Raw genomic sequence first — 14,055 nt, 5'->3', positions numbered from 1 at the left:
ATTTTAGCAAGCTCCCTAGATGGATTGTGATATCTACCAGAGTTTAAGAGGCTGCAAGTCATGATTCTTTTAAATAGCACTTAGATCATCACAGGTATTAATTTATAGTCAGATTTTTAGATGTATGCAGTACAAAAGGAAATGTGTAACTCATTAGTCTAAAGGGCCTGTATTTAATTTCAATTCTTATCTTACTGCCAACTATTTGCCTGTTATTTTACTTTTACGATACTTGATCTTTGCTTCAAGTGTTAAACTGTATATATTTATCTTTAAATTAAAGTAAAAAGGCGTTACAGTAGAACGTGAGAATTGAAAGGGACCCAGAGGTCATTTAGGCCTATATTTCTCAAATGGTAGCCTGTGGTCCACCTCCATCAGTCACCTGAAGCGATGGTTAAAAATACAGGTTCTTGGGCCCCACGGTGCTGCAGAGAATATTCTTGTAAGCACGTGAAATAACTTCTCTAGGGATATATCTAAAAGTAGACTTACTGAGTCATAAGATACACACTTCAGCCTAGCTAGATGCTGGCACATTGCTCCCCAAATGCATCTACGAGCAATGTGTGGGAGTTCCCATTTCTCTACCTCAAAGTTCCTAACAGCTGTATTTCTGTAAGGTTACTTTGGAAAAAGAGTTTTAGTGTGGATCATATTAGAAGTTCTGGATCTTAAGTTTGCAACAGCATTTTCTGCAGCTTCTCAATTTTTCCTTTTAGAAGGTGATGCTCTCCTAAAAAGCCTTCATTCTCGTCCTCAAAGACTTACTGATCATATAACTAATCTCCATGAGGAAGATGCCTTACTGAAGGAGGAAAGCAGCATCTATAACGATATTGTTTTTGTGGATGTCGTCGACACTTACCGAAATGTTCCTGCAAAATTATTGAACTTCTATAGATGGTAAGTTGTAAAAATGTTGGGTAGCTAGAACTTATCTTATTGTTCTTTTGATGTAGAAACAACATATCAACTTCAAAACACTGATGTTTAAAACTAAGTCCTTTAAACACCTAAACACCTTTTCTTATTTAAAGTAGCGAGTCCAGAATATGAAGGATATTAATCTACCAAAAACAAGGCAAAAATGGATTCACTTTGAGTCATTCCTACTTGCCATGGTTGTCTCAAGTCAGCCTTAGATGAAAATCAGTGAGTTTGAAAATGGTGGTCCATTTTCAGCTGTACTCGTACCCACCTACCTAAATCCTCTACTTCAAGGTACTCACACCCAGGCGGCTTCTCCGAATCCCGTTCAGCCAGCATCCACCTTCTCTGTCCATTCTCTGCTCCTCCCACTTACAACTGTTTGTTGTCCTCAGTTGCCTCGGAGTCAGTTCTGACTCGTGGCAACCCCTGTGTGCAGAGCAGAACAGCTCCACAGGGCTGTCAAGGCTCTGACCTTTTGGAAGCAGGTTACCAGGCCTGTCTTCCAAAGCATATCTGGATGAGTTTAAATTGCCAACCTTTAGGCCACCCAGAGACTCACATTTAAAACTACTTGCCCTGATTCCAAAAATCTTGCATAAGATGGCACACTGAAATTCACCCACCCTTAGAGTCTATCATATTTATATCTTCCCAGACCCTCCAGTGTTTCTTGCATTTTATTGTAATTCTTACCTTTATAATAATAGCTATTATTATGTATTACTGTTATTTAAGTTAATATATCAATATGAATTAAATTTTAAGCTGTATTTAATAGCTGTTATTGTTGATACTGTTGTTTTTATAGAATCCCATAATTTGCTGTTAAGTCCCCCGATACTATCTATAAGTGCACAATGAAAGCCTTCTAACTATATCTTTGTTTAGGCTCAACTTACAAAGACTGTTCACATCTTTGTCTTTTCTTTCTTAAAACCTTATCAGTAAGCTTCAGCGTCTGTCTTGTCTTTTCCTCTGTTTCCCTGGGTAGAATGGGGATTTATCAAGTACTTTAAGGACATGGTTCTGGGTCCTGAGGGGTAGACATTGTAATTAGTGTATGGAGGGTGATGTTTTATAGTTGGAGCAAGTTAATATGATTTTGGAGGGGTCCTGTGGATGGATGTAAATGAGGATTGGCAATTTGGGTGTTGCTAGAATACCAAGTTTGAACAACTGTAATAAGAAAAAGAACCTTCTTTTAGCTCGAGGCCACTAATGGGGATTCCCGGTATAGATGAGGACAAGGCAAGGGTGTAAAGAGGAGAGGAGTGGGATTGGAAATGGGAAATCAAAAACTGCGGCGTATTAGGACTTTCTATAGGGATATAGGGGCCCTGGTGGCACAGTGGCTAAGAGCTCGGCTGTTAACCAAGAGGACTGCAGTTCAGATCCACCAGCCACTCCTTGGAAACTCTGTGGGGAGCTCTACTCTGTCCTGTAGGGTCGCTGTGAGTCAAAATTGACTTGACGGTAATGGATTATAGGGACATAATTCATAACTGTAGAAGTTCACTTTAGTTCAGATAATTGCCTTTAGCTTTTTCTCTCTTCTAACTCCTTACGTATCTCTGGAATCTTTGCCTCTCCCCACAGTTTCTGCTGCTGTTATCTATTTGGAGCCCACATCTTCTCCACCTGAATTAGGGCAGTAACCTATCAAGTCTCTTTCTGGGTCCTACCTACCTGTACTGCACCCTTCTGCACTCCACACTGTAAAGTTTCATTATTCATTTTAATTGATTTGTCAGTTACCTGAATGTCCTGTATCACAACAGTTTATTTCTAATTATCGTTATTGTTGGGTGCCATTGAGTCAATTCTGACTCATGGCAGCCCTATGTGACAGAGTAGAACTGCCACATTGGTTGTTTTCTTGGATTTTCTAGGCTGTAATCTTTATGGGAGCAGATCGCCAGGTCTTTTCTCCCATGGAGCCACTGAGTGGTTTCAAACCACCAACCTTTTGGTTACCTGCTGAGCAGTTACACTTTGCTCCAGGGCTCCTTTTTATTTTTAATTAGCAAGTAAATATTATATATGCCTTACATAAGTTAATGAGAAATAAACTTTAGAAACAGCCTTATGCTATTTTGTGTGGACCCATCATTGTTAACTGTTCTTTGACCTAATGAAACTTTCTCCAGATTTCTTTTATTCAGATTTCTGTCGTCTGGTTGGTTCCGTAACAAGTTTTTTTTTTTTGTTTTTTTTTTAAAACAAAGATGTACAGGAGTTGTCAGTGGAAATGAGTCGATTTTGCTTCTGGCTGCCCTTAAATATTTCTTTTTTATTTCTAGGTAAATGAAGTCACCCCTCTTGTGCCTTCCAAAAGGTCATTTATAGTAGTTTAATTGTTGGAAATTACTCCCGGGGGAAATATGTTTTAGTGTTATAACTCAGTTTTTTTAAGCCATAAAATACCTTGAAGGTCACATACATAGTAGCAGAGAACCCAATTCTTGGTCAGCAGTGTTCCTGGGTGAGAGGCCATGGATCACACCTGTCCCATTATCCTGGGCCTTTACTATTAAGAACAAATGGAGCCAAGGGGGCAGGGGAACTAGATAAATGAAAACAAACATCCAGAATGGAAATATGAGAATGTTCATGCATTGTGAAGAATGTGACAAATGTCGCTGAACAATCTGTGTAGAAATTGTTGAATAGGAACCTAAACTGCTGTGTAAACTTTTCACCGAAAACACAGTAAAATGTTACTAAAAAAAAAAAAAATGGGGCAAAGTTTAAATGTTTCATAGATTGGGCAGCCTGACGTGAAGCACATTTGGTCATTGCCCCACTTCAGCCAGATTTCTTCCTCACTGTGTTCTTTTTACTCCCCGCCCTTCAAAGTCAGCTTGGTACTTTCTCTCTGTTACGTACTTAGCAGTTAGCAAGTGAGGACTGTAGTTGACAGCAGCAATCATCTATTAGAAGAAATGTTCTCAGCGTTTGAGGACTAAGAAACGGAAACCGCATACAGGTGGTACAGGTATAGTTTTGAACGAAGGTGTCGGTGGTGTCATTGCATTGGTGCTGCTCTGTTTCCTTACACGGTCATGCCGATTTCTGCATCTTTGCCAACAGGACTGTGGAAACAACTAGTTTCGATTTACTGCTGAAGACAGATGACGACTGTTACATAGACTTAGAAGCTGTGTTTAACAGAATTGCCCAGAAAAATCTAGATGGGCCTAATTTTTGGTGGGGAAAGTAAGTTGAACATTTTTCGTCCATTGACTTTCATGTACCTGATCAAATATAATTAATTTAGAATTAAGTATGCCAGTCATTTTTCATGAGAAAATGTGGCTGAGATATGAAACTTTCCTATTGGTCTCATAGGTTGCTGTATTTTATTACTTTACAATTAGAGGAAAAAAAAATTAATGAAAAATCTCAGGCTAATATAATGTGGCTTTTATCCTTACCCCCTAAAAATAAGTGGTACTCAAATGAGAAGCTGTGATACATTTTATTTTAGAATAAATTGCGGCACATCTCTGAAACCATTTTCTATGCTTCTTCAGGAATACAGTATCTATCAGGGAGGTTTTTTTTGGGGGGGGGTGGGTTTTGTATACAGAGTGATCTGATACTTTCCATTCAGAAACTCAACAAATGCTATGAGAGAATATGCCAGTCTCTTCTATAAAACATTTACTGGCTAAGTGCTAATTCCTTTCCTTAGATTAGAAAATATTTTCTCATTCATCTTCCCTTGCTTCTACAAGCAAACTGGCAAATCTCTTACCCTTTATAATGATAATAAAGGAGTCAAGTGGTAGGATATATGTCAGAACAAAACAACGAAGCCAAATGATGTTTAATCTCAGTTTCAGATTGAATTGGGCAGTTGACCGAACTGGGAAATGGCAGGAGTTAGAGTATCCCAGTCCTGCTTACCCTGCCTTTGCATGTGGCTCAGGTTATGTTATCTCCAGAGACATTGTCCACTGGCTGGCAAGCAATTCAGAGAGATTAAAGACCTATCAGGTAATTAAGGGTTCCTACCTAAGGGTCCACTCATCAGACCAAGTTTAATCTAGCCCAGTATCCTATCACTGAAAGCAAAGCCAACCTATGTTGGGAAAATCACGTTATTCTTTCTATAGAGGAATCATTCCTCAAAGGTTAGTGACACACTCCCACTACCCCTCAAATCTTGGCTCTAAATTCTATTTCTTGAGCCTACTTTATGTTTTCAGCCTATATTTACAAGTATAATCCCTGGAGGAAGAGTAGGCTGTCTTCTCTCCTAGGTGTAGTCTTCTCATTTCATTCTGGTATGGGTGTTTCCTGTTAACAGCCACTAGCTCTTCCATATGTAGCTCTTCTTTTGGTGTATAAAGTTTAATCCATGTTTGGCATTTCTTATTAATTATAAGACAGAGAAATCAATTATTTATTATGGGAGTGGGTGTGGCATTGTCTTTACAGATGAAATAGCATTTAAACTTTTGTGTTTAAACTTCATGGGACGTGTATAGGGTGAAGATGTGAGCATGGGCATTTGGATGGCAGCTATAGGACCTAAAAGGTATCAGGTAAGCAAGCCTGAAGTGGGGGCGGGCCGGGCTGGCATCATGGTTAAAGAAGTAAGGTTTCTATATGATGAATATCAAACCTTGGGCAGAAACAATGAAATGAAGCTCTTCTAGCATCATAAGTATGTTCTTGATTTAATTCATAATCACTTGGGTTACTTACTTCTCCTACAGTGTTTTCATGAGTCTAAACCAAAAGGAAATATTTTGAGTGAAAGTTCCCCCACCCACAAAGAAGGTTTTATATATTTGATCAGAAATAGTTCACAGCCTTAAAACTTAAGAATCAGTTGACTGAAGTATCTGGCAGTATGCAGTCTAAAAGTCCTGAATGACACTTCTAATACAAATAAAATACTAGGTACACTATTGTAAAACATCTTTTAAAATATATATTGTGGCAGAAAAAAAGAAATGAATCCACAGAGACCAAAACTGGGAAGTGGGAACCCTGGGAGAAAGTAAGCACAAAGCTAAGCTTTTGCCTCAGAGATTTCTGTGGAATTCTGGATTCTTTTCAGCTTTCACTTTGGCCATAGAATGTGCAGGGGGCAGAAGACAAAGTGGGGCACCTGCTCAGTGGAGGCCCTGCAGAGACCTGGAACTCCAAAGCAGTTTACTGTCTGTCCAGGGCTGAACAAGAAATAAACCCAAATCTCTACTCGTTGGCTTTGACAGTCTTACTCTGTCATATCTTCAGTCCCTTCTTTAACTTCTTTAAAACTGAATATAATTATTTTCTGTATCTGGTCACTCTGAGACCGACCGGCAGTTACGCAGGTCTGATTGTGTAGTTGTTCCCACTGACTTCCGTTCATGGAGCATTCACGGAGCTTGTTTACTGATGTATTTAGAGACTTTTTCTTTTGTGTTGTGAGCTCATCTTTAGAAACTGAGCCTTTATTTAAAATGCATTCCTGCAGGGGGGATTTACATGTTTTTCGGCCGTGCACCTGCGGACACTACCATCTATGAACACTTTGAATTTCAGGCTTGGGACCTTTGGGGCTCCACGAAGACTGACAACCAGCTCCATGCCTACCTTAGCGTAGGCTGTGGTTACCGATGCCCAGGGGAGACTTCCCCATTCCACCCAGGGTCAAGCTGCCACAGACAGGCCCCTCTTACAGAAAGTGTTGTTCTCCTCCACACCCACGGAGGGTATCGCCTCTCTGGGATCCTAGCTTTCTGTGGGAGTTTCTGGTCAGGCTCCTGCCCCTGGGTGTGGCCTTCTAAAACCGGAGAATCATCAGATGTCCTCAAGGCACACGCTAACTCCGGCACTTTGCCCTGCTCCTGTTTCTTTTCCTTTCAGCCATGCTTTAGAAAGGATAGTTTTTTGTCTACCGTTTTGTGTTTTCTAATTGAATGGGTATCTCTGTGCATTTATTTTGCTGTATTGCTGGAAACATGCCAGTTCCCCTAACTAGGAAGTAGTTTAGTGGTTATGATCTTGGGCTTATGAATCTGACAGGCATCTATTTTAACCGCTCCTACCTAATTTACCCTGACCTTGAGCAAGGTACTTAATCTCCCTTAGTTTCTCATTTCTAAAAGGGAAATAATTGCTGCCTCACAGAGTTATTGTGAGAATTAAGTGAGATATTATAAAGCACTTAGGAAACCCTGGTGGCATAGTGGTTAAGAGCTACAGCTGCAAACCTAAAGGCTGGCAGTTTGAATCCACCAGGCGCTCCTTGGAAACTCTTTGGGGCAGTTCTACTCTGTTCTACAGGGTCGCTATGAGTCGGAACCGACTCGACAGCAATGGGTTTTTTTGGTTTTAATACAGTCCCCCAGAATATTGTAAGCCTTCCGTCAGAATGGTCACTGGTAGTAATTCTAAGAAATATTAATAGAAGGAATTTTAAATATTAATAAGATCTATTCCTGTATTAGAATTTGAGCCATGTTGTACTGAACAGATGTATCGCTTGGCAGTATTATACGACTACATAACCATCTTTTCTCTAACGGGAAACTCTCCATTTGCGATTCCCAAATTTTCTGTTTATGGGATTCCCTTTGCTAACTCTTAATCCATGCACACTCCATCGTTTGTTTTAATCAACCACACGGTACTTTCCAGGATCATGGGTACCGCCCCGTAGTTCTCAGGAGTTGAGTTTGCATGTACCTTGACTATCTGAGTTGTCTTTGAAATAATTTTAACTTCATTAGAATATCTAAGTTGCTTATGTGCAGGTTTTCTGTCTCTTACAACAGTTTCACAACTCTCAAATCAGGTTTTGTTTTGTCTTCCAATAGGACAGCCTCTGGTTGTGTGAGAAGACTTGTGAAACTGGCATGTTGTCTTCCCCTCAGTATTCCCCACAGGAGCTCACAGAACTGTGGAAACTCAAGGAATTGTGCGGTGATCCTTGTAAATGCGAAGCAAGATAATTATGGTTTTAATGAGCAGTGTTTAAAGATGAGGGTAAGGCGAATAATAATCTGAGTGTAAGTAAGGAAAGCCTGAGGTTATGTGGTCCTTCAGGATAGTTCTAGGCTGGCACTTGGACCAGTAACCAATGTGGTACTTCTTAATGTTTGCACAAAATTTCCTCTTTAAAAATGAACTGATACTGTAGCATAAGAAAAAATTTTACTTATATATTGGAATATTTGAAAAATATCAAATTGTTTATAATAGAAAAATATTTCTAAACCTTAGTATGTTGTTTCTAACTAATAGAATGTATTAGTTAATGGTTAAAACTTGGCCTATTTCAGAAAGCTTAAGTAGAAACTGAGTGAATTTCAGCCTGGACTGCAGAAGAGCTCTGTACAGTCCAATAAGGGCGATTAAGGGACAAAAGAACTCACAGAAATGCTGTGTGATCACTTTGTGCAGTAGTCATACCAAAGTTTGGGGATTTCTGGAAATAATGTTAGATTTTGTGGATCCTCTGAATGAAGTGGACAACTTGAAAAGAAACCGATACAATTCTCAGTTCTGGACCTTGGTTTTAAAGAGGTTTATTTATTTTCTTTTGCCATTTAACATAAATGCTGAAGTGCATAGCTTAGTACTCCTATAAAAAAAATACTAAATTTTTGTGAGTATAAGTATACAACTCTCAGGGCTTAGCGCTGTAGGGAAGGATAATTCTAAGTAGTTGACACTTGGAAGGAATTAACTCTGCTTTCCTCCTATCATTGCCGAATGTTTACCTAATGTAAGTGAATTTCAATCAAAGATGGTAATCTATAGAAAGATGTATGAAGATACACTCAATTTAGGTATAGCATGTGATTTTTTTTTCAAAGTACTCTAAATATAGTGCAACTAAGAAGAGATACAATAGCATCTATGTTATAAATAGTAGAGGGTGGGCCTCCCTGAGTTTAAGGGACCTTTCCCAAGATGACCAACCAAATCATGTTAGTAAACTTTTAAAACAGCAGTTTCAATAGAGAATTCCATTAAAACTAGTCTTTAACTGTGTTCAGACTACATTAGGCTAGCTAGTTTCTAGTTAATATTTAAATCCTCACATAATGCAATGCAGTGATGAACTGTAAAGAGAAATATGAAATAAAATCAAAATCAGTAGGTACAAAGCCTTTATTATTATATACAAGCCTGGGAATGGTCTCTTTCCAATGAAAACGTCAACCTTTTCTATACTTTAGGGCAAGCTGTAGAACCCTGTATTTTTTTGACAGTAGAATTGTTTCAGTAATTAACTCCAGGGAGCCCCAGTCACAAGAAACAGTCTGGCCTCTGAATTTTATAGTTGGCTATTACCATCGTACTAATAGACAGTCTCCACTTTCCACAGAATAAAACTGTAATGTCTGTTGGTCATTTCCTAGTTCAAATTCTCTGCCTGGCATCTAAAATTTAAAGAAAAAGAAAAAGGTAGGGGGAGTGATTAAGAAATATCTGACAGAGCATGTTTTATATACCCACCAAACAGTAGGCCACCCTTACAGCCAAAAACAGATGTGTGGCCTCCACTGAGGATCAAACAATGTTACTTATACACTTGTAATTTTAACAGCATGTCATACTGTGGAGAACTAAGCTTGACTTTGTATTTTGCTGGGCAACTTACTTTAGGACTTTCATAGGACAACAAAAGTTCTGACACAGGAACTTTTAGAAGACGTGACAGCAATCCTTTCACTTTCTGAATTGTCATGGAGACTGTCAAAAGAAAAGAAAAACAATCCATGCTCTCAAATGACAATTGACCTGTAAAATAAGCTCACGTGATAAGAACACAATTGCATTGACAAGCTCTGTCATTTCCTAGTATTAATTTACCCAAGTAAATAATTAGGGAACAGCTCACCTATTAAGTGGACCACAAAGTCAGTTTCTCACGACTTACTTGGTAAGATGTGGGAAGCAAGCCAATGTTTTGACCTAAGTGCCCTTTCACAACAGTTTTCATACCATTTCAATGGTGTTTAATATTTCCTCCTTAATCTGGATAAACCAGAAATAATATTCTCAGCACAGAGGAATAAATGTAAGTGAAATCATTAGCTTTTCTTGCGAAGCCTTTTGTGCTTGCTTACTTATAAATTACTTGAGAGCACTGGAGTGGGACTTGGCACCCTGAGGAAGTCTTTTAGCCTTTCTGGCCTTAGTTCCCTCATCTGTAATGAGGAGGGTAGACTAAATGATCCACAAGGTCCCTTCCAGCGCTGCCGTTCTCTAAGTATTATATGTAACCATGTTCAACTAACACACACGTAAAAGTGACCACCAGGCATGGGAATGTAACTTAAATGAGTAAATGCTTTGGTTTGTTCAGAAAACACTATCAACTTCTTTCCAAAGATAGGCTGTGGTAAATAGTGGATATTTTGGTTATGAAAAATATAGTTTTCTCTGAAGCTTTAGCTGGAGGTACAGCAATAGTATGGTGTTCCTACAAATATCACAATGTATTCAAACAAATATTTTTCTATCAAAATCATTTTTGTATAAGCTGTGTTTTTATGCAACTTGTCATAATAAATGTTATATTTTAGAATAAAAATTGTCCTTTTTTTTTGTTTATGTATTGAATACAGACACTTCATAGATATTTATAATTTTAATCCACACAATTTGCTCTTGTATGGGTGTAGGTGAACTGGTTTTCACTATTTGGAGGGTGGTGAGTGCTAGGTTAACTTCTGCACACCTTGGTGGAAAAGGACATTAATTCACGCTAGAAACAAAGTTTGGTCATAAGACAGTTATAATCTAAGTAGCATTAGCATTTTTAATACAGAAGTAATAAATGACGACCTTAACATTCAGAAAATATGAAACAATTGTCCTTTTACCTCCCTCTAACCATTGTTAGTTTAATGGATGTAAGTATATGGGCATCATAATAGATATTAGTCTACAACGTATTTATTTTATGATGGTGCATCTTTTTATGCCAGTTCTTCTAAACCTGCACTGTCTAATATGGTAGCCATATGTGGCTACCGAGCCCCTGAAATGTGGTTCCTATGACTGAGGAACTGAATTTATTTCATTTTAATGAATGTAAATCACCCACGTGGCCCTTGGCAGCCATACCGGCCAGCACAGTTCTAGATACGGGAGATTGTGTAGTACAGCTTTGCCAGAATTTATTCAAGCATTCCCCATTGGTAAACAGTTAAGATTTTTATTTTTACCATTATAACAAATGCTACAAGATAGAATGTTTCGTCAGAGCATATATGTGTTCTTTATTTTTATAGCATTTACCACATGGCTTTACGAAAGGCTGTACTAATTTCTCATGCCAGCTGTAGGTATGATTATTTACTTTTTGCTAGTCTGATGGGGAAAAAAATAGCACTGCAGTATTTTACACTTCTCTACCACTTTTTTAAAGGTTATTTAATATTTACAGCATGTGGCATAAGAATTAACAGTAAGAACCTTGTAATCTACTGGCTTACCGTTGAGTTTACAGAATGTAGGACTCAGATTCTAAGCAGCTTAAGCAGTAATCATTACATATAGTTTCTATGGGTGACTCTAATATCTGCTACTTCTGCCTAAAGATTCATAAAAATCAGAGCATGAAGCAAATAAGCATACCGTGGGTGTCCCAAAATGGGTAACTGAACCGCAGAAGAACTGGGACATTAGTCAGATGTACAGTCTGTTACAAGAGAAGGGTGTTGGGCACACTATCACTATCTCTATATTTCTAGCCCAACCAAACTCCTTGCCATCAAGTCAGTTCCAACTCATAGCGACCCTAAAGGACAGAGCAGAACTGACCCATAGGGTTTCCAAGGCTGTAATCTATGAGAGCAGACTGCCACATCTCTCCCCGAGGAGTAGCTGATATACTGAATTATAACGCAGATACACTGACTTAGAATCTAGAGTTTAATGAGATCCCCAGGTGATTCTTATGTATAACTTCTGGGAACTTATTAGAAATACAAATTCTCAGCAGTGGTTCAAACCAGACAGAATCGGTTCAAAGCCCTGGTGGTAACATCTCCATGATTTGATTTGATTTGACAGGGCTGCTACGAGTTGTAATTGACTCAGTGGCAATGGGTTTTTGATTTTATATATCGGGAAAGTAGAACAAAAAACGCAAAAGATGTTCAGAACTGATTCCATTATCAAGAAATTCTGTCCCTCTTGTACTTGTCTGTCCCCATGAGTGCCTTTATTGACAGCATTTACATTTGAAAACAATAATGAAGGGATAACCGCTAATTTTAACACCTCATTATATAATACATTTAATACCTCATATTACACATCACTTAGGAACAGAATCTGGATTGCTGGTAAATAAAAATGGAGAAATAATACTGATAAATTAACACTAGACGGAAAAGGTTACCAATCAGAAAGGTACTTCTTCGAGCACAATGATGGCCTTTCATAAGCAATAACATGATAAGCTTGTTTTATTTGATAGAAACTAATTTAAAAATCAATGTGAATTTACTGCAGTGACAGGCAAACAAATTAGTTTACCAGAGTCATATAGGGTGATATATATTTCATTTCTTCTTTAAATTCTCACAGCTCTAAATTTAACCTGTTTATCTTTAGCATTTACCTGTGATCAACGTTTAGAATCCATAGTATCATACATACAAGAAAAAGACTAATTTTTCTTTTGAATGAAAGTTTAAGGGAAGTTATGTTAACCTAAGTTGTTCACACAAAAGTACTTATTTTTATGAATAGAACTAATTTAGTGCCAGTATTAAAAAACCCCAAACCAAACCCACTGCCGTCGAGTCAATTCCAACTCACGGCAACCCTAAAGGACAGTGTAGAACTGCCCCATAGGGTTTCCAAGGCTGTAATCTATGAAAGCAGACTGCCACATCACTCCACGGGCTGGCTAGTGGGTTCGATCTGCTGACCTTCCAATTAGCAGCCAAGCACGTAACCACTGCACCTCCAGGGCTCCAATTCCAGGATTACAAATGTTTAAATAAAGTCCTGAAGTAGTTTTTTTCCCTAAGAAAACTTGTATGTCCACTAAAAGGGAGAGGCTTAGAACTGGTTCTACAAGGACTCCAGCTCTGTAAAGAGGCCCTGACTAGAGTGACATATGTCCTGTCTTGTATCATGGATGACAAGACAGACCCCCGAACCCAATGTGACCATATCTCTGAACAAGTAAAAACCCCAGAGTAACAATCTAAGAACTCCGAGCAACGGGCTTGGGAAACTCCTCTGAACAGCTATGCCAGTCATACGCTCATGCCTTTGATTTAAAATGTCATCATATGCAGGGGCTTCAAATTTTAATGCACTGTTTTCTAGATGAGCTGATAAAACTGGGATATTTGAACTTCTGGGGGAGAGTGATATTAACATAATTGTATCTTACAACATAAAAGACTAGTAAAAATCTGTAACCTCAGAAGGGCTACACTTTCAAATATGAATTAAATATTTTTCAGATGATTCATATCTAGGCCATCAAATAGGGTTCAGAAATACAAGGATAGGCTCATTCTTCTTACCTGGCAATTTTTTCTCTATGACTTTTTGATCAAGTTGATTAGGATATTTTATCGTCAGCTCTTAAAAAAAAAAGGAAAAATGTTAATTGATACTTTCTATAATAAGGATTAACTACAAGGCAGTTCTGAGTTGGAATCGACTCGACGGCAACAGGTTTTTTTTTAACAGTAAGGATTTGAATTACACATGCAAGTTAATTGTTATTAGCGGCTGCGAGCTGGCCCAACTCAGTGACCCCATGCATTGCCAAATGATACATCTCTTCAGTGCAACTTGGCTCAAACCCTAATACAGGAATAGGTCTTCCTGATGTTTACAGTTCCTCCTATTAATACTTTATTAGAACTATTAACAACAACAAAAAATAACCACCAACATTCTATAGCTTTACTGACAATTTAGCCAGGCTTTCAAGTGTAAGAAAAAGCACAAATTTCCAAGCAATTCACAATTTAGTTCACTACTCAAATATCCTTCCTACATTTATAACACTACTAAATGAGTTTAAAGTCTGGGACTTGCAAAAATGCTAACTACAAGGATTTCAATTTGTTTACTTTGAGAATTCATCATTTTGCTAAAAATCAAAGTACTTAAGAGAAACACACTTAA

The 14,055-nt window shown here is 38.2% G+C and overlaps 2 protein-coding genes across 5 annotated transcripts in view; one reads left to right on the top strand and one right to left on the bottom strand.

The window, feature by feature from the left end:
- B3GALNT2 (beta-1,3-N-acetylgalactosaminyltransferase 2) overlaps positions 1-7,886 on the top strand; it is a 48,205-nt gene extending 40,319 nt beyond the window's left edge. For both annotated transcript variants that reach the window (XM_003410903.4, XM_064276694.1), the window contains exons 8-12: positions 723-906; positions 4,024-4,149; positions 4,773-4,932; positions 5,427-5,483; positions 7,752-7,886. In XM_003410903.4, the coding sequence (XP_003410951.1) occupies positions 723-906; positions 4,024-4,149; positions 4,773-4,932; positions 5,427-5,483; positions 7,752-7,886 (662 nt within the window). The remainder of the gene's footprint in view (positions 1-722; positions 907-4,023; positions 4,150-4,772; positions 4,933-5,426; positions 5,484-7,751) is intronic.
- The window catches only part of TBCE (tubulin folding cofactor E), a 66,422-nt gene continuing 56,389 nt past the window's right edge, over positions 4,023-14,055 (bottom strand). For all 3 annotated transcript variants that reach the window (XM_064276692.1, XM_023549296.2, XM_064276693.1), the window contains 3 exons: positions 13,443-13,502; positions 9,545-9,636; positions 4,023-9,323 (listed from right to left, as the gene is read on the bottom strand). In XM_064276692.1, coding sequence (XP_064132762.1) covers positions 9,231-9,323; positions 9,545-9,636; positions 13,443-13,502 — 245 coding nt within the window. In that variant the 3' untranslated portion in view covers positions 4,023-9,230. The remainder of the gene's footprint in view (positions 9,324-9,544; positions 9,637-13,442; positions 13,503-14,055) is intronic.

Source organism: Loxodonta africana, chromosome 25 (genome assembly GCF_030014295.1).
Source record: "Loxodonta africana isolate mLoxAfr1 chromosome 25, mLoxAfr1.hap2, whole genome shotgun sequence".
In the NCBI taxonomy this organism is placed as follows: domain Eukaryota; kingdom Metazoa; phylum Chordata; class Mammalia; order Proboscidea; family Elephantidae; genus Loxodonta; species Loxodonta africana.
The sequence above is the reverse complement of the archived record's forward strand: the minus strand, read 5'-3'. Positions and strand labels throughout refer to the sequence as shown.